The 21,673-nt window shown below is 39.5% G+C and overlaps 1 protein-coding gene across 1 annotated transcript in view; it reads right to left on the bottom strand.

Annotated features, from left to right (window-relative positions):
- The window catches only part of ALK (ALK receptor tyrosine kinase), a 242,825-nt gene that overhangs the window by 167,373 nt on the left and 53,779 nt on the right, over positions 1 to 21,673 (bottom strand). Inside the window, exon 3 of the mRNA XM_026845712.1 lies at positions 7,851 to 8,052. Coding sequence (XP_026701513.1) covers positions 7,851 to 8,052 — 202 coding nt within the window. The remainder of the gene's footprint in view (positions 1 to 7,850; positions 8,053 to 21,673) is intronic.

Here is a 21,673-nt window from a genome sequence, read left to right as displayed (position 1 = left end):
TGGGCTAGCGTCAACATGGGCCTGTAAAGACTACTTTGGGATGACTTAAAAATTGAAGTAAAAGCCTTGGGTAGAGAGGAAAACAAGAGATCTATAAAACAAGGGAAGCAAGTTAAAGGAATGAGAGAAGCGGACAGTAAAAAACAACCCAGAGTTCTGAAAGTGAGAATAGCTTAACCAGGAAAGAGGAGCCTGCAAACAATTTTGAAGGACACACCGTATAGAAGTTTAAGACAACAGATTTTTGTGCCCAGTATCTGGACAGTATAAAAGTTGGATTAGGTTGCTTACAGTCGTCTGAAGAAATTGTTTCAGTCATGTAAGAAATAATTTATATTAAGGAATCTTTGGTTTCAAAAGAACAAATACCCAAACCAGCCATTTTTAAGGGTGCCCCAACTCTGTTACCATGGTCAGTTTGGCATCATCAGGGTCAGATGGGCCAGCCTCTGGGGTTTCATGCACAGAAGCAGCTCCCAGAGCCCAAAGAGGTCACCAACAGGTGCTGCAAGTTTTTGGGAAACCACAAGAATCCTTGGGCCAATGCACACTGGGCATCCAGCTCACCAGCTTAGCTCTCCTCTGCTACAGTGTGTTCAGCACCATGTTATTAAAAGAAGCAGAAAAGGCTACGCCAATAGGTATCTATAAAACTGAACTCTTACCCTGAAAAATAAGTTTATTTTTCTCCTACTGTTCCATTCTCTACACATTAAGTAATTTGCTTCTATAGTAAGCTGAATTTTGATGTTTGACAAAAGTTCTCTTCTTTTGCTACTGCTACTTTTATTCCAACTTTAAAATGGCTTTTTTTTCCCCCTGTTCTTTCTTATAATTGTAATTGGAAATAGACTAGATAACTTTGGCCTTCTCATTTGCATTTGAATCTGGCAAGCATCAACAAAAAGCAGCATTGCCACCTAATAAATGTCGGATAACATGTATCAGATGACAAGAAAGAGCATTTTCTTCTTGCTCCTGCCCCAAACTGATTTGCAGTCAGTTTGGTTTGGACTGTAATCAAGTGGGAAAGGGAAAAAAAAAAAAAAAAAAAAAGTAATTGCAATTACTCATTACTGAACTTACATTGGTTGGCTTTGGTTGGTTCAAGAGGTCATACAATACTGGTGCTTCACAACTGCTTCACAACATGATATACTATAGTGAATGACACTCAAAATTCAGTTTCTGGTAATATTAATACATCATTCTTTGTAAGAAATAGTTCACTTCCATACAGATGTTTGTAAGAGGAAATAAACTGCTATAGTCCAATCCCAATTGACAATACAATAAATCCTTCTGGAGCAGTTTGAAGCTACTGTTTTGTTGCACTTGAGGTTACATGCAAAAATAAGACATGCTCTAAAGCAAACCAATGCGGCATAAAATCTACGAAAAGGATTCAAGTTTATCTCAAGAAATAATATAGCACTTCATCAGCAAGAAAACCACTATGAAGTTTAAAGCAGAAGTGTACAGACTGTACCTACCTCCAGTGCTAAAGTGACAACTTAATCTACGTAATCTAGTGCTCAAGTGGAATGAGCAAACAATCTTTCCACATCTGCAGACATTTGTATATCAGGTCCATACTGTTTCATAAAGCTTTGAAGGACTCCATTTCACCTCACACACTCTGAAGGGTTTTGATTTAAATCTCTTCATCCACTGAAAACAAACTCCTCAAGGTGCCACAACCAACAGAGTTAAAGCTTTCTTCAGATCTAAACTTGAGATACTGAAAAAATCAAGGTTGTTAGGTGGAGATGAAAAATTTCTTTCCAAATACAAGCATCTGCTATGAAAAGGACTGATTCTTCACAGGTATCAAGGACAGTATCCTTTGAAAAGGGAAGGGGGAAAAGAGACACACCAACATTTTTTTTCCGTCCTTTCCTTTGCATTTAATTTGACAGACTGAAAGGGACTAAAAGTTGGCTAATGGATAACAGCACAGGAAAACTTTAAGTGCTAGTTTTCTGTCTAGAACAATTGAAGTTTCTTCCATAAAAGTAAGGATTAGCGGTGCCTGACCACCGAGGCAGGAGACCTTAGTTTCTAAGGAATTCATAAATGCAGATTATTTTTTCAGTTTACCTGAATTTCTCAAATGTATAGTTTAGACTGAATAACTTAAACCCCTGATTGAGAATTCTCTGAGACTAAAATGTGCTGTAAATTTTTTGAGACGTATTTTGATGCCTAAAAATGAATTTAAGTATATGAAGTACCCCCATTACACACACTTTAGTCTTATGTTGAGGTCCAGGGATTTGCAAAACAAAGGCTTGAATTTAGAAAAGTGTTTTTTCAAGGAGAAGGAAAAAAAAAACCCATACACAAAACCCACCAAGCAATTTGTATTATGACTAACCTGAAAAATGTACTTTTAAGGTTAAAGGGTTCCAGGAAAGTAAATTCCTTCTACTAAGTCCATCATCTGTGATACAGACTAGTGAAGGTACTGGAAAGACAGAAAGACAGACAGAAAGACAGAAAGAAAGAAAGAAAGAAAGAAAGAAAGAAAGAAAGAAAGAAAGAAAGAAAGAAAGAAAGAAAGAAAGAAAGAAAGAAAGAAAGAAAGAAAGAAAGAAAGAAGAAAAAAAAAACCAACAAAAAAAGGAACAACACTAGTACAAGAAATAACCTTCAGACTTCAAGCCGCAAGGTCAAATGTGACAGATGCTAGTGATTCTTTCATTTATTCTTCTTGACATCTATCAATGCAATCAATCTTGAGTGAAGTTGTAGATGCCAGAAAGGGAATAGCCTAACATGATTTGTAGTAACCTTCAAAACCAGGTGCTTTCTCTCTGTTGGAAATGCTCTGTGCAGAAATATACATGTACCTACTAAAGTACTGGCTATATGAAGTAGTAGTATTTTACGGCTTCCTTGCTCGTGCATGCATTTCCAGATCTCAGGTTTTATTTAGGAGACACCTTTTACTTCAGATTTTTACACAAAACTCTTCAGCTGAATCTCAATTTTGGTTAAGGCTCCAGACTAGACTAGAGGTCTTACTCACAGTTCAAAAATCATATATGACTGGCAAAGACATTTTATGTGGTTTGTATAGTTATGCTTAAATCAAAAGATGTATAGCTCAACACCAACAATTCGATGCAGGGCTTCTACAGCCCACATGCCCTAAGCGTGGGGTGACAGGACAGATCATGTTGATCTGTCAGTGCCACAGCCTCAACTTTCCCTTGCCTCTGAAGTGTTGCAAGGATTTGTAGGAAAAGACAAAGTCCCACTAATGTGAAGCAATTACAATCTAAAAAGACATGAGAAAATATCTAAGAGAAATTACTCTGCTCTTTTCTGTAGAGAAAAAGCAGCAACATGACAGAATAGGCGGTGTGTCCAGTTCATGCAGAAAGTCTGGGATAGATGTCAGAAGTGAACTCAATCCAGTAGTTCAAATCTTATCTTTTGAATCTACATCTGAACAGGACTGGCACCCTGATATTCCTGCTGAAGTAGCTGATCTGAGGATCTTCACTGCCTCTCCTCTTCAAGGAGACCTCAATTACCTTCAGTCATGTGAACAGTATTAACATCCACTTGTTACATTATTTTTTGGACAAAGAACATGAATATTAAATTAGTGATGAGGGAGGTCTGCCATAAAAGACCAAATTGAAGTTATGCTATCATTTGCTATGGGCTTATTAAAACGTTTGGTTTGATATAGAGCATATAATACTGCAACTTACCATTAATAGTGCAGGTAGAGATGTAAAATAATAAGGGTAATTAAAATGAACAATGCTATTTTTGTCCTTGCCCAACTCTAACTTCTCCAAAATACACAGATCAAATGAAATAAAAATCAATCCTGTACTACAAACTTGTTGACAAGTTTTCTTCTGTGTTTTCCCCACTCTAATAAGCACATTTCCAATATTACTAGCTTTATAATTATAAATTTAACAGATGGGAAAACAAATAAGAGGTGAAATGAAATCGGTGGCCATGGTGACAGTCTGACAAGCACCCAGAAGTCAACATTCAAATTGTGGAAGTAACTCTGCTTTGCCAAATAACCAATATGCTACGTAAACATACTTGCTGCCTCCTCACCTCTGGTAACACAAAAAATAAAGTCTGTTAAATAGCAACAAGAAAGGATTGTATACAGCACTATGGGAGCAGAAAACCAGAAAAAGACATCTAGTGGTATTTGGGGTAAATGAGAAAGTGCTGTGCTCCATGGCCAGAATTATAACAATTCTTTTGCCATTACCAAGGATCTATAGCACTGCACTGGTTCTCTCCCTGTTATCATTTTCAGGAGCTTGTAAAACACAACAGAATCGCAAGAGATGCCAGAAGAGGCTCACCATATCAAAAACACATGCACAAAGTCAGATCATCTAGAAACTATCATATAACAAATCAAAGTCTAACAGAATATAGTAATGTGGTGTTTCCCATAGAGAAATCCTACTGATAGCTTAGAACGTAAATTAGAGAAGGTCTAACCAGCAGTGTTCCAAAGCCCACAGATTAAATACAGAGTAAGACCCTTCTGCTATTTAAAAAAAAAAAAAAAAAGGTATACAATTCTGTTGAACTGATAAAGAAGGACATAATTATATTCTGAGTGGTAGGCATTGTTGCAATTATTATATAGAAAAGTTATTGTATTTGGCAAAGTTTCTGTATAATACAAAACCACCATCCCTTTGCCAGCCTCTGGTGTTTCAGCACTCAGGAACCATTTGCAGCTATCACTTCTGGCATATTCTTCCTGGTGTCTGTTCCATCTGCCCTATAGTTCTGCTATGTAATGCTTCTTAAATTAGCTAGCTTTCTTCCTATGTAAAATAGATCAGCTGCAGTGAAATATGTCAAGTAACAAAATAAAACAAATAGGCATCTTCCAATTTCTGTAATGACTATGCCTCATGGAACTGGTACAACTCTAGTCCACAGGCTTGGGCTATTTTTTTCTAGAAAAAATGAGACCAGAGGAGCAAACAGAACATCACTAGTTCTGCCTTTGAGTCTCTGTGCGTGCTGAATATCCATCGAAATCACACCTGGCATTTTGCACACAAAGACAACACAGTTGAACCCTGGCAACAAATAAATATTGGGTGCTGTGCTGTCTCTACTTGACTAATAAAATTTCATAGCTTTACATATATTCTACTTAAAATCAGCTTCAAGTGCTGTCAACTGAAACCTTTGCTTGCTTGGTTTCATCCTCAATGAAACAGTAATACCTGACAGAATCTACTTTTTTCTCTTGTAAATGTAGGTGAACTGTGAAGACCTTGTAAGATATTAATATATGTAATTCAGGTTATGTGGTTTAAAAAGAAAAAAAAAAAAAAAGAAGGGTGAAAAGATACTGACACTGTGTATAGTTCAAGATATGAGAAAAGCCACCTTAGAATTAATTTATTGCTTTGCCACGCTTCAGGTGCATTTTTTTCAATAAAACATACTCTTCCTGCTATGAGCTTGATTTTAAGCAATGCATGGACTCACTACTGCACATACAAGTCACTGGGAACTATGCACACCTTATACCTCTTGTTTGCAGAACAATATTTAAAGCACACAGAATCAAAGAAGCGTCACCTGTGAAACTTTAAAATGTTTTTATTTCTAGCACAGGTTTATCACTGAGGAATTCAATTACCTTGTGCCCAGAGCCAAAATTATTATAAAATTTTAGAAATCACGTGGTTATAGCATGGTCAAAGAATTCATTACAAGACAACTCTTTGCAATTTCCAAGACAAAATAAAATATTTAACAGATTTCCATTCGTAGGATTGCTAGTTTAAGAACTTTATTGAATTATTGACTTGTAATCAGCTATTCTTGATTCCTATTTAAAGAAAAGATTTTTACAAAACTGAGATTTGCACGTTTTGTTATCAAAGCTGGGATAATCAAATATTATTGCTCCAAACAAAGGGCAGAAGAGCACTCATAAATCCTGGAATGAAGGTTTAGGGCAAATGGTAACAAACTGCTACCCTGTCATCTGTGGCTGCAGTCTGTGGGTTGATACTTAACCATCCCTACGTGACATTTACGCGGGCACAATATTGGAGCCTTTCTGCATTGCTGAGCTGGGGGAAGACCTACTGCCTCTCACAGTGAAGAGACAAGACCACAGGGAGGGGAAATGAACCAGTCAGTTGCTCCAGCTGCAAAGTTTTATAACACCGAGTACCAAGGACTCAGCCATACAAAATTGTGAAAGCCACAGGCACATCCTTACTACCCTGTGTGCCACAGAAAGGTGGCTGGGGAGCAAGCTACACTTTTTGCAAGCATATGGAATAGTCAAGCTACAACCCAAACCACCTTCTTTAAAAGCACAGACCCTCTTTACTGTGGTGACAATCTCCATCTGCCACACCCAGCTGAGTAGTCCATATTGTCTGCAGCAGATGGCAAAGGTGTAGGCATTTGTTACCATAGGTAGTGATCTTTCCCTTCCCTTCAAGGCTCCTGACATTTGGCACTTTCCTGTGCTTCTGGTGAGTTTTGCCTGCCCACAGATCCAAGCTAGAGCTCCTCCATGCAGCACAGGAAAGCATTTTACACACAGCAGTATTCCCTGCAAGTGCCAAGGAACAGTGGCATTGCCAATGCAGGAGGCACTCTGCACAAAGCATGTTTATTAGCTGTGACACAGAGCACAGCATTTGCAAAGAGCTAAGGAAGAAGACAGCTGCTGCAGCTCCCCTAATTACCTTTCCCCAGACATCAACAGTAATTTACAATTTGGATGATGTTGCTGGAACTAAGTATGATCTAGATCCACACACAAGCTCTCCTCCTCACTTTTATAGGCCATGTGTTAGATGAGAATTACAACTATTCAAACTGTTTCTATGAGTTAGGTTATCTCCTGTAAGGTTTTTTATTGCACATTCTCCTTTTGCTACTGGAAAATACAGAATTTGCTGTAGACAGTAATCAGATAATCACATCTTGTTACAAGCACAAGCCAGCAGGACTTTGCTATTAGAAACTCTATCACACCAAAAGAACATTTGAGCATCTTAGTAAAAATTATGCATCTGAACACACATTTCACAGCAGAAGTAAAAAGTAAAAATAAAAAAGATCACTATATAGAACACATAGAACATTAGCCTCACATATATGCAAATTCACTTCTAAGTTACTCCACTACTATAGCATTTTGAAATATTTACTCTGTTCAGCTCCTGCTGTTTTGCTGCTAACCAGAATTTAAAAGAATGCACAGGAAGGCTGACAAATTAAGACATCATCAACAATTAAGATTAATTACACAAAGAGGATAAAGCATTTCAAACAGTTGTACCCTTGAAAGATCAAAAGCTTTCCTCCTCTGGCAGTAGCTCTGAACTGCTTTATTGACAGAAGGCAGCATTTAAACAAACACAAATGCAAGACAAAACTTAAAATGTATGCAGACACATGAAACTGCAAAGACTCAGTAGGTATTCTAAGCCAAATAGTATACTTGGATAAAGAGGTAGTAAAAAGAAATCAGACAGAGCAAATTAGACAGAAAAGCTTTAAACTTAGGATGAGTATCCACACTACGTCTGTACTTGCAAGTGCTGATAATAAAGAGGATGTTGACTTAGAGACTCACTGTTAACATGGATCCAGTAGTTTGCTGATGCTTTGTATGATAAATTAAGCACCAATCTCCAGCTTCCACAATAATTTAGACCCACGTAAAACAAACATCTACTCCGTGCAGTGTCCCACTCCCCTTAGTAGATGTGCAGCATGCATTTTGTGGCTGTACTTCTACACAATCATGTGGTTGTTCTCAACTCAAGTTGTGAGTCAAATGAGAGGATGAGACTTACCCATGTTTCTCTGGACTCTCCACTGATAAGATTTCACTGCTGCTTTCATCAATGGGAAGGACACGAGCAATATATTCTCCACTCTGCTGGTAAAACTTATAAACAGCCACTTGAACTACACATTGGTCACTGCTGCTTCTCAGCCAAGGGCTCAGGATGACAGGGCTTGGCCTCTCTGATGCATTGAGAAACAGAAATGAACCTAGAACAGATGAGGCAACAAGAAAACTTTAAGAACAATAAAAAGCCCCAAAGCCTCACATAGTACAGATGAATATGTGTCATTTTTATGCCACAGCTCACTCTGTAGCCCTTCCATACCTCCCAGTCAAAGATTACCTTTGCCAACTAGTTAGGAAAGTTTGCTCATTTTGTATTAAATCCATTAAGATCTTCCTGGGCAGGCCACATTTCAACTCACCTTTGGATGGTCTAAAACAAAGATAACACTTAGATTTTACTCTTGGAATAAAAGGCATCAAAGTCGAAAAAGCCATACATATTAATGGCAGGGGAAAATAGCAAACAGCAACAATAAAACTCAATCAACCAAGAGACTTCCAAAGTCCAGGCAGGTGATTAAGGAGTTTTATATTTTGATTCTTGCTTTCATGTACCTATTCTTCCTGGACTTCATCCCCATCTCTGTAACCTCTCAGGTGTGGTCCAGACCCAAACATTATGGCTTTGGTTCAGTGGGAACCCGATTTGACAGCTCTGATATATACATTATTATTTTTTAAATAATACTTTATCTATTTCTCTCACCCAATTAAAAAACACAAATTCAATAGCTGCACTTTTGCTCTTCTACAAACAGAGAAGAGCAGCATTTTTAAGTCATTAGAATCAGGATAAAGGCCTGACATAATTTTATTTCTTCAGCAATTCATTCTAATGTATTAATTTTATACGCAGCTAATCCACATTAAACATTTCATTATTATCCAGTACATTGACTCCCTTGGCCTAATCCTTTTTCAATGCAATATGAGGCTTACCCAGTGGGACAAAGGTAATGTATTTTCATCACACCGTTGCTCATTTCAGGTAAGTCAAATTACTCCCTTTTGGCAGCTGACCAATTTACCAATTTTTCCACAGAGCAAGCACGCTGGGGTGTGTAGTTGGTAAATGAAAGGTGCAGATAGGTAAATGAAAGGGATCAACCCCTGAAGCAAGAAAAATTGTGATACTCCACAGATTCTAGCAAGACTGGTCAGATAATCAAGTCAACGAGATTTTCATTTCCTAGAGCATCCATTAATAAAGCCTGTCCGTTAATACTTAAAACATGAAGATCAGATGAACAGGAGCAGCAGCTTGTTTTTGAAAATACCAAGGCCGAACTTTCAAGAGGAATGATTTTCCACATCACTGAGCATGGCTCAGCTGAGCTCCAGGGTGTCTAAGAAATCCTGTGGAGGGGCCACAAATGGATCCTGTTGGCATTCACCTTGATGTCTAAACTGTGACCACAAGATGTAAACCAGCCACTCTGAGCTCCTGTGTTAGTTCACTTCATCCTAAAATGGATCTAGTGAATTTTCCTTTGGTGGTTCCCATTTCTCCCCACTGAACTGAGGGTCAAGAGCTCAGATTTTAATACCTTACTGTCAGATGCCAGTTTAGAAAAGGGGAATTGCACTTGTGTTCACAGATGTCCCCTTTGAAAAAGTTTGATTTGGCAATTCATCTCTGGTCACACACAGGGTAATAATGGAAGGGATAAAAATGAAACCTGGATTTGTGTTAGCCAACACGTCTCTCTTCCATACACACAGTTATCATAAACAGCATTTTTGACATATTTGTCAAAAATAGTGGTTTTGACATTAACATTATGTTATTGACATATCTAAAACTAGAAAACATTTGTACTGAAAGAAACACACAGAAATACATAAGGTACACCCTGCTCAGATGTTGAGGTTTGTAAACAGAGAGGAGTAAAATGTATTATAGTCGCAGCATTTTAAATTTATTTTTAATAATGAGATTCCTTTATGTGAAATAATAGCCTTTAATCCAGTTACTAATGGAATGGTTTGATGAGTTTAAACAAACTCTGTTATTGTCACAGTTATATATACACAGTATTTTTGCTGGTCAGTAAAATAAAAACAAAAACCCAGCCACATGTATCATCCTTCCCTGTCTCTCCCTTTTGTTGCAAACAAAAGAGAATTAGAGCACTAAATCTTGTGGCTTTAATTGTACCATCCCCATAAGAACACTGAAATCTGTGACATAAAAGGGAGCAAAGAGACTTCTGCTGGTGGCAGAAAGACACTAAGTGTTGCAATAATTGCTGATGGTAACTTGCCAGGTGCAAGAGCCATTTGCTCATCTTACTGCCTTGCAACAGGGAGTCAGATTTTTAAAATAATAAACAAAGGCAGCTCTCCTTCCTTCTGTTCTCAAGATAGTTCTAAATAAAAGAGAGCTTCCAAGGATAGTCCCTCTTATGCCCTAACTTGGGGCCAGGTTTGAAGCATCAGTTAAGTCTAGTAGCAGCCAAGGCTAGCTGCTACAGCAAATTCGTCAGATGGTCACTAACCTCCTTTGTTTTGGCTTTTATATTTCTACTCCCTATTTACAGGGCTCCCTCTTTGCAATTGTGGCTTATTACTCATCACATGGCCAGTTCCACCTATTCAATTATATTGCTAAAAGAAATACAACGTTGCTATGGTGGGGGTTACCCCAGCACACTATCCCAGGACACTAGGAGGAACAGCCCCATGCTACACTACTCTGAAGTGGCACCTAGAAAATCACTCTGAAAGACATGGCTATTGCAATGTGTTGGCCCCGTCTTGCCAGAAGTGTCCTCCTAGAAAAAAAAAAAAAAAAAAAAAATTACTTTTTATTTTAAAAAGGGAAAGTATAAACATAACTTTGTTCTTGCTTTTGAAAGCTCAACCATCTCATGGGTGACTTCCCCATCGGCTGCGGTGTTCTCCTTTTGCTCTTACTGCTCGTCTAGTCCTTAAATGCTAAGGAAAGAATGATCAGAGTCTCATTTGACTCTGGTGTCACTGGAACTGTTGCCAAAGCTGAAATGAGGGGTGCTTGCTATGAAACCACATAGAAAGCACAGAGGTTTTGTTACACAGCAATAAACTTGAAATGCCAATTTCATTAATTTGCTGTCTCCAAAGCATACATGACGTATCTGTCAGTCAACTGTATATATACACACATATACACAATGACAACAGCCCGCTGACAGAGACTCAAATCCTTTCTTTAAAGTTGACAGGACTTATGCTACTGAAATCAATGGTATCAAATCCCACAATGGAATAATTAATGTGTCTAAAGTGAGAAATGATACATTTTGAACAGAAATCCTTACACTTCTCCTTCCCCTCAAAGGCAAAATCTCTCAGTCACTGCTTGCCACTGTTTCATGCGATAGTCTCCCACGGGATCGAGTACCATTTCCATGATCAGATTGAAGACTACTACTTAGAAACCTAAAAGATCACATGGAGATCAATTCACCATTCACGCCAAGGGAGAGAAGAATATTCTGTTTCACACATGGACTTTCTGGGCAAAATTAGAAGGTACATGTTCACTTGTATTTTCCTCCAGTGGGAAGAAATCCATGCGGCATGCTCTATCTGAGATCATTGTGTAGACCTGTAAGACTCTAAGGTGCCAGCTATGATTTCCTTGCACTTACTTTCTCCTGTTAGCTTGCAGCTCTAATAAGGCTCTTGGGATCTTCCTGGGTGAATAGCTAGAAAAAGCACTGTAGCTTCAAACAAACTTCTGCTGCTATTTAGATATCAAGGGATATAAGCTGAGATGAAAGGCCCCTTCACAGTACGTGCTGCCAGTGTCATGTTCTGTTGCTCAGGACTCTGAAGGGTCTATTCACTTTTCAGAGAGATGTTCACCAATGAGTCATTTCAGGAGTCTTCCGCTACAGGTTTTTAATTGGACTCTGGCTGCACAGCACAATGCTGATATTAAAGAGATGCAGTTAAAATAATCACATTGTAACTAGATATACAGACACAGGCACTTAGCACTGCCTGGGTCCTGAGTTCATTCATTGTCATCATCACACAGAACCATGTGGTTGCAGAGGGAACAGCATTCAGTATTTTGCACCAAATACACCTGTGTTTGCATTATATGACAGAAACCCTGCTAGCTGGTGCTGGTTGCTCTGTGGTGTTTCAGAAACTGCTGGTCTAAATGCAAATACTTAATTTTCCACATTTCCCCTAAACACTCACAAACTGTGGGAAAAACCTACCAATAGCAGTGAGCTTCTGATCCTATTTTTCCCTACTTTTTTAATACCTGCAACCATAGCGCAATGGTTTTACTCATCCTCATGTGTTGTGTCTGATAACATCTCTCTGGCAACTTGCTGTCACTTCAGACAAACACACATGAAAAGATACACTCAAGCACAGGGAATTATTGCAGCTGACATAAAAGGAGTATTACAAGACAAATTAATATATCTTGCATGAAAAATTGCTGTTGATGCTTTGGAAGCTTGTTTACAACATTTTAACATTCATGTCACAAAAAGTGAAGGGTGGCTTATCAGCTTAGTAGCAAGATGTTTTTGAGATGATGAAGACAGTACTGAGTTGCGCTGTTCAGGACTAATGAGGTAACAGATATTTGTAAACAAGTAAACTGGTGCTAATGTGCTATGTGTGTACAGAGGCACTATGAATAAAGCACGTGTTCAAAATGTTTTCAAATGAAGGGGTATAGACTGCTAAGACTTCAACTCAAAACCTCACCAGCAACAAAGCCCATTCCTACAACTTCTGGCCCAACATACTTGTTTGATACGGATGCACAAAACACCTGACAGTCATGCTAGTGACTGCTGAGGCAACCCTGAGATGTTCAAAAGACAGAGACATCCCTTGGCCCTAGGAACTGGGCAAACTTAGTATCCTATTGCTAGCCCCTTTAAAAGCTGGTCATCTGATAGTTACCCAATGGCTTTGAATGCACCCTGCTCACTGCTCATACCTTAAATCTTTCCTAGTCAGTCTCAGGGTAAATGTGGTTAGAGCCAGGTCAGGTTCTTCTGCTAAACAACTGCATGGTGCTCAGTGAGGTCAATGCACCCTATTACATCCTTTGACCTTTCTGAGGCAACAGTCTAGGAGAGTTGGCTGCAGCCCAAAAAGACAGAAGCCAGAGAAGTTACCATGAAAAATAAAGTTCTCCAGGAAAGTGTTCGCTGCAGAAAAGAGCAAGTAGCTCTTCTGGGACAAACATGGATGCAACTCCTCAACTTGCACCTGAGGTCTAGGAGATCCAGCATGAGATGTTCTTGTATACTTGATATCATACAATCAAATGAGATCTTAAAGACATAACAACAAATAGGGCAATGGGACATAATCAGTTAAAAAGTGGCGTGCATTAGAATTCATGTAGAGGGAAGTTCACATGATTTGAAAATAATATTTGGCAATACCCCCAAGCCAACAGTACACACAGAGCAGACATCCAGATACCTGATATGAATTAAAATATCCCCATGCCAATTCAAGCAGATTTCTTCCCTAATAACTAAAGACCACAGTTTTGTTATTTTAACTTATTTTCTTGAAAAGCAAGGCTCAAAACAGAGCTAGGCTGACTTAATCTGATCAGTTATAAAGCAGCAATTTAACAAACCTTTGCAAAACGGATAGATTATTATTCTGAACATAAACTCCATCTTCCTACTAAAAGGATTTTATTACCTTTCACGTACAAGTTCAATACTCTACCAGATTAAATTAGAGCTGTAAAAACTATTAACAGTCAATGTCTGTTGGGGACTGTACAGTAGAAAAAAAAAAATTAAATCAAGTTTTATGGTCTTTGGAGATGCTGACTGGAGAGAACATTTCCACTAGTATCACAAAACATCCTACAGAACTGGTCTTTGGATTCTTCATTTTACACTTAACTTCCAAATTAAGTGTTCAAGCAAAACTCTCATAGCAGGAACTCAGTAGTTGGTAAAAGCCCTGGAAGATCTGGGCACTACCTGAGTGACAACATTAAGAAAAGATACTGTTATACTTTTTCTAGGCTTATTTATATGGATTTTCTAATTGCCTCCTCAAGGCTCCAAACTGTGCTGAACACTAAGAATGTGAATAGTCTCCAGTGCTGAGTGCAATGTGACTGTATAAGAACCAGAAGATTTGCAACATGCTATACTTGCCTCTGACTTATTACAAAATTTGGAGCTGAACAATTCTTAACAATCTAATTATGGTAATTGGATCATATCTTACCTCTTTTGAAGTCGATCAGAATTCTTGCTATTAGCTTAAATAAAACCAGGACTTCACTTCTAATACCTAGCAGGTATGTGAGCATGTTTCTCTAGATGATGCAAGAGCAATTCAGAAACACTAATGAATTCATACTAACTCTTGTGGGCATGTAATATATTTCACAAATGGACAAGTTAAGGCACACATTAAACAACTGCAAACAGCATGTGGCCAAGATTGGTATCAGAGCAGAGATCTGCAAGTCAAAGATCTTTAAAATTACCTTCTATTCAAGTATTTTTCATTTCCTAAATATAAAGAGGAAGGCCAATAATCCTTCAAAGCAAAATAAAGTCAAATTTTGTCCTCTCACTAAGGCATCAAATAAATTTGATTTGCCTCATATGATTTCTCCTAAATTCAAAGACTTCACTCATATAAAACCTTCTCCCTCAAACAACCAAGTATTCACTGTGATCCTTGGGAACTGCAGCAACGCTAGAGAAACATAACATGAAGTTAGGAAAGACAGGAGTCCTCCCTTTTTTCACACTCCAGTCCCAGAAATTTTCCTTATTAATTTACCTGTTCTCTCAAAGGCAACCCTGAAGCTTTACATGCAGAGAGAGCAGTCTCCTAGCGGTGACCTTCACACAGCTCTTTTACAGGTTTCCCCTGTTGCTTCCCTAAACTCGGGTGTAGTGTGTGAGCTGAAGACCAAAGGAACATTATTATAAAAATTTATTACTATTTATCAGCTTAAATTCCAATAATGCCTAGCATATCCATATGGAAAATCGAATCCCATCACACTACTTACTTTAGATAACAATAAAAGATGTTTTTCTCACGAAGCATTTTACATCCAGTTTTTCAAAAGGAAGAAGTCAGAATGAAAAAGAAGAAAACAACTAAAAGCTCCAGGTATTGCCTTCTGTAATGGGAGTTAGAGCCAGATGCTTTTACAGCCCAATTCCTAAATGACTCAGCAATGTTTGCTCCCAGCTGAAAAGCACTGAACTGAAAAAAGTAGTTAGTTAATTAAAAACTTAAAATTCAATGCTGAAATTAAAATCTTTCCTAGAGAATGATAAAAGATGTTTAAATAATTCAGTCTTGCACAGCTGATTAACCAATATGCATCTTCTCTTTTGTTGCTGATGGAAGTGAATGCAAGTTACTTTTGAGATATCTGTTCCAAGACTAAAGGATGGGAGAATTTTCTGTCACCATGAGCAAGACAGAGAAACAGACCCAAAGGGAAAGCTATGAGGAAGCTGGTTCTGTCAATAAAAACAGAGAGGCAGAACGCCTGTTCAGTACTTCATAGCGTGCACGGTAGTTAAGGGGAGGGTGTGAAAGGAAGCCCAATGGTGTGCCTCTAGTTGCTGCTTCGCTCTCGAGTGTGCTTATTCGATTACACTCAGGAGGCTAGAAGCTTAAAAATTAAGAAGTTTGACAATACTCTGATGCACAAGTACCTGAACAGAAATGTTCCTGGAACAGAATGGGTATTGCAACAACTCACAGTTCAGTAATGTCAGAGACCGCATTAAACAAGTAGCAAGTGCGAGTTATTCCCCTGAAGAACTAGAAAAGCCAAAAGAGAAGGTGCATAATTAAAACTATTTGGTGTAGTCCTCCTCCTTTTTCATTCTGTGCCAGGATTAAACTCATCACATAGAGGCTGCCATTATGTCAGCTTTAAGTGCACAAGAGTCATAACTCAGACCATTGGAGAATCAAAAAATAGGTCCACAGATAACATAAACAAGATAAATCTTGAGTAGATGGTGTATTTTAATGTCTCATAGATTTTAATCTTTCCTTGTCAGCCTCTCCTTTACATACATACATGTACACTCATACACACAGTACCACAAGACAATTAGTTGGCTAACTCTCCCCAAAATGATTGGGAAAGGTGACAATCCTATCCAGAGCTTGTTGAATGCCTGATAGCATGAAGCATCTGTTGCCAAATTCCTGCCCATCCTGAGGCTCAGCCATCCTTCCTCCATCTCTAGTCTCCATGCCACTTCCATCCCAAATCTGCCTTTCAGCAACTCAGCTATCAGTTCAGCACCATCAATTCTGCATGCCAGTTTTGTCTGGCAGACCCCTTTCCACTCATCTTTTAGCTCCAGAACTTCCTCGTATTTTCTGTGCTTTCCTAAGTCATCATTGCAGGGATGACAAGACAGAAGAGTGCCTTGGCACACCAGTTACAGGACAGAAAGAAAGGCAGATGGCAGAAACCCTTTGAGGACCACTCTGCTCTCCTGTGAAAACTACACTGGCTGCTGGTTTTCCTTCTGTTGATTCAAAAAACTCACTTAACATTCACATATAGAAAAAAAAGCAAGCTTCACCCACACATCATTTGTCAAGGAGCAGAAAAGTAAGGGGACAACAACCCTTTCCCCTAGGTCTGACAATGGGCTAGATCTTCTCTGAACATTGACAGACATACTGAAAAATGACGTGGCAATCAATGAAAGAGAACAGGAGTCCAGGAGCTTACATATAACGACTTTTCCCTGGGCCTTCAGATCATTTATAAAAAGTGTTCTCCAACAATACAGTTAACCTTCACATTTAGACAGCATTTTATAAATTCAAAACATTGCACAAACATTAACTGATTAAACCCCAGGACTCTAAAAAGCCATTTTTCAAATTGGAAAAGAGTACAAAATTGAGGGGCTTGCCTCCTTAATGCAATAAAATCAGGCTTCACACAGAATTAGTAGTTTGAACTGCTGAAGTGCCAATGATATTATTTATGATGGCAACATTCATTTGAAAGAGCTGGTTTCATCTGCTTCTTGCAGTTTGCTCTTTCATGAAAACTCTATCTAATTTGCCTCGTTCATGAAATAAAACAGAGTCTCCTTTTTGTTCCAGAGGTAGTGGCACAGGTGAAGGAAGGAGGATGTTTCAGATGAAGGCTACGTGTCCTGGTGAGATCAGTTCTCAATAGACTGGACTCCAGCTGTCTGGTCTTGGTCCTGGCTTCTGGCGGGCCTTCCAGCACAAGGAAGGAAACAGCCTGCCCTATGCTGTCACTGTTTTAAAACGGGATCACTGAACCACATGAACTGGAAGGCCCCTCTGCAGGTCTTGGTCCAACACCCTGCTCCGAGCAGGACCATCACCAACACTAGGTGAGAGCAGCTGCAGCTTTGTCTGGCCAAGTCTCAAAAGCTTCTGGGCATGGAGATTTGACAGCCTCTCTGGTTAACCTGTTCCACCACTGCGCCCCCCTCCTGGGAAAAGTCTTACCTAAAGTCTAACCTGAACCTCTGAAACAGCGAACAGTCACCACCACCTTTGTATTGCCTGCTGTGGCTGAGAACTATATGGCTCTGCCATCTTTGTATCTCTCCATCGAGGGGCTGTAAGCCACCACTTGTTCACCTCTCAGACATCTCTTCCCCAGCCTAAGCAAGCCCAGCTCCCTCCATCTCTCTGAGGGGGTGTGTCCTGTGGGCCCCTGAACACACCAGCAGCCCCTACTGGGGCCTGCTGATTTCTCTACATCCACCTTCATCTGGGAAGGAGAACCGAGGATGGACATAGCAACCCAGATGTGGCCTTACCACCACTGGGCAAGCTGGCACAGTAACTTCTTTCAGTGTCGGCTGCCTTCCTCCTACCTTATTTGGGGTTAGATGTCTGCCTGCCCTATTTGTGATGTGTTGGGTTCTCTGTAACCCGCAAGTCCTCTTCAACAGGAATACCCAGGCCATTGCTTCCCAGCATGAGGGGATGCTGCACCATCAGGTCCTGGTCCAAGGGCAGAGCTTCTCACTGGCAGCTCCATAAGGCTCCTGTTCTCCCAGTTCTCAAGTTTACCAAGGCCCCTCTGAGACAAAACTCTGCCATTCACTCCATCAGCCAAGACCCCTCTCCTCTCAGCTGAGGATCATCTACAAATTTGACCAGTGACTCATCATCCAGGTCACGGATAAGGATAATGAGCACTACCAGCACTAGTACTGGTTCCTGGGGTCAGCTCTGCTCAGTGCTGGCTGCCACTGGGCATGAAGTCACCAAATATTATTAGCCTCTGAGCCCAAAAGTCTGGTCAGTTTTCAGCTTGCCCAACAGGCTGCTCACCCACCCAGACCTCATTAGTTCCCACATGAGAATGATGGGAATGATGGTGCTTAAAGCCTGACTAAAGTCAAGGTGAAGTACATCCTTTGCTCACACAGCCAGTCATTTGACACAGAAGGACATCAGGCTGGTGAACTATGATTTGTCCTTGGTAAATCCATGCTAAGTGTTCTCAGTTATTTTCTTGTCCTCTACCTGTTTGGGAATGCAGTCCAAGAGGACATGCTCCATATTCTAAGGACTGATATGAGGCAGATAGGTATATAGTTCTCCAAGTCCTCCATCTTGCCCTTAGAAATGAACATAATACTAATATTTTCCAGTTGTCAAGGATCTCCTTCAATTGCAGTGATTTCTCATAGATTTTAGATACAGCACCTCTGGGTGTACCCAGTTCCAGGGATTTGAATGCATCCAACTTCTCTAAGGAGTCCCTAACTTTGTGCTCTCCCAATCCTGGATGCCCCTTTCCTGAAACCATGCTGTTCCATGCCAAGGTCTGGGGGCTGTCTTGGCCTGTAAATGCAGAAGGAAGCCACTGAGCACTTCCACCTTCCCAGTATCACCTGTCACTAGGCTGTGTTGTCATCTCCTTCTAAAACTGTTTTAAAGTGTACCAAGGAAGACCAATGGATCCTTTCTAATACTTTTTTTACAGGGTCTAGGAGTCTCACTGAAGGCCAGACCTCTTTACAGAAAATACCTTAGAAAGTCACTGCACCAAAGAGTCCAAGAGAATGAGGGAAAAGACAGCTGTCAGCTATGAATGGACAGACAGTGACAGTGGCTCACAAAGAAACAAAGAGGAGCTTCAGTCATGTCAACAGTGACCATTAAAGCACACGTAACTCAAAATATTTCTGCTACAATACCAAACTATAATTCCCATGCCTTGTCTCTCTCCTCTTCAGTTTGCTATTCTTACTGTGATTGCACCACAATTCACTTAGAAATTACATTTCTGCTGAGGAAGAGCCATTTCTTCTTTACTTATTCTGCAAACTTCCTATCACACTTCGGGGCTCTAAATAGAATGAACTGACTGAAATAATAAGGTCACTGTTTTTTCCAGCGCAGACAACCAAACCCTCCACTCTTCTTGTAAACAAATACCCGTGGGGCTTCAATGTGGGTTTCACATGGGTATGAACTGTAGAAGTTCAAACTCTCAATGAACATTATGGATGAAAGACTTTACAGCTCTTTTCCTCTAAAAACAAAACACGCAGCCACAGGGGATCTTCCCACTGAACAGGGCATGCCAATCATCTCACATGTATGCCTTTTAAATCAATTCCACTTCTCAAGAGATAAATGTTTATCTTAAAAAATAACAAATTTGGACAGCACAAAGCCTAGCTATAATGGAAAAAAATTACACAAAACTCAATTAAACAGTACTAAATGTTATACATCATAGGAGTTTTCTTCTTCATGGAACAATTAGAAAAGAACACTTAAGCGTCTCTGAAATGTCATCACAGCCCCACCAAGCATTTCTGCCTCAAAATCAAACTAAGGAAGACACATACATTAGTGTTTGGGGAGAGGTGGGTGGAGGTGTATCTGCAAAGTGGTACAAGGCTCTTCTGATCAACTACATTCACTTTTCAGCCTTATTGGAACTATCTAATGAGAAAAAAAATCACATAGTCAGACTTATCATTGTGTTGGCATCCTGAACAAATTACCTTTAGTTCACTGACATTCTAATTTTCTAGAAACGGGCATAGTTATACTAAGAAGGTTATGACTTGTGTATCTATCTTGGTTACAATTATTCCATCCTCTTTTCACTTCCCTAAGATAGAGCATAAATGAGAAATGCCATTCTATTTGTTTTCTGTTGGCTGTAGAGAGAACTACTGTCTTATTAAAAGATTATCTCTCTATTCTAGTTTTAGCCTGAAGATAACAGAACAAGGACTGGATGGCAGGGTGAACTGGAAATGGACTGTGGCTCATAACATGGATTTTACACAGCCCGGGATAGCACACAAGCATTTAGAAGCTGGCTCTGCCTGACAGTGATTCCAGTTGATGGTTTCAGTGAGTCCTCATCACAAAGCCATTACCATTATCAGTACTAAAGTGAGACATTTTGGTGAGGTGGCGTAAAAGAAACTTGTGTGGTTCCTGTACTGCAGATATGCTGTGTATTTTGACCTCAGTGCTGTCTCATTATATCTACATTAAGCCCTAAATGCCTCCCAGTCCTTGTCCCTATGGAGCAAAACCACAGCGTGTACAAGAGGTACAGAAGTGATTTTGGAGCCCAAAGAGATCTGACCCGTGAGTGACAACAGCTTACTTTAACACAACTGTCCTCACACTCAGCTTTTCACTCTGATGATAGATGACTTACCTGCTAGTGAAGCACTAGTAAAAACACCTTATTTCACAAACTGATGCTTTATGGTAAAGTGGTGCAGTGCCTTATGCAACATGGTATAGATGAAAGTCAAAAGCAAGAAGAGTTAATTTAAGGTACTTCTGAGAAACCACCCATGTTTTTAAATTCACAAAGGTCACTGGTGTTCTACAGGGCAACAAGAAAAGATGCTTAGGACTTTGTTTTAATAAGGCTGCTTCTAAAAGCCTGTACTATAAATCACCATATTATTAAGAAAGGAAAGATCTTACCTGTTAATTCACTTTTACACCATTCATGTAATTTTCCTACATCTTGCATTTCACCTGCAGGTCAGTTTTATTTGCATGACTATGCTGCATTCCTTTCCTAATTGGAGGCATTAGCACAAGGCTGCCAAAACTTGTGGCATGGGATAAGTTATTTAAACCCAGACAAGATTCTGCTTTCTTTGACTTCAAACAAAACCTTATGACCAACTGTCAAATGATCCAAGGTTCAATAAACCCATGGTTTTTTGAAAGCATCACTTCTGGCCTTAAATCAGTCTGACAGCCTTCTTTTAAGGATGGAAAAATAAACTCCCCTAGGAATAAGCTAGTGGAGGCAGCAGACATGTAAGCTGTAATACAACAATGAAGAGCAAACAGAGAGATCTCTCCTATTTCCTGTGACATCCAGCCACATAGGATTTACTGCTATGGCTTTTCAATAACCTGAGCCCTACACAGAGCAAATGTGCTATGGGCTGTTATGAAGTGGTTGGCACAGACTCCATAAAGGTTACAGGAGATACCCAAGCTTCACTGAATAACCCTCCCTCCCTATTTTCCTTTTCGATAAAGGTAAATATTGCAAGGTCATATGCAGTAGAAATACACTGCTGACAGCACATCACTATGGAGGCACTAATAAGCCCATAGGTATTTGTGCATATATGTCATATTTGACAGCAGGCACTTTTACAGTTCCTGCAGGCAGTATTCTTCATCCTAACTGGCAAGGTTTTAATGTTTTTTTCTTAAGCTGTTGGTTGGTTGGTTGTTTTTGGGTTTTTTTTT

Source organism: Athene cunicularia (genome assembly GCF_003259725.1).
Source record: "Athene cunicularia isolate RWA chromosome 3 unlocalized genomic scaffold, athCun1 chr3_part1, whole genome shotgun sequence".
In the NCBI taxonomy this organism is placed as follows: Eukaryota; Metazoa; Chordata; class Aves; order Strigiformes; family Strigidae; genus Athene; species Athene cunicularia.
Note: the sequence above shows the minus strand (reverse complement) of the source record. Positions and strands in the feature narration are given on the sequence as shown.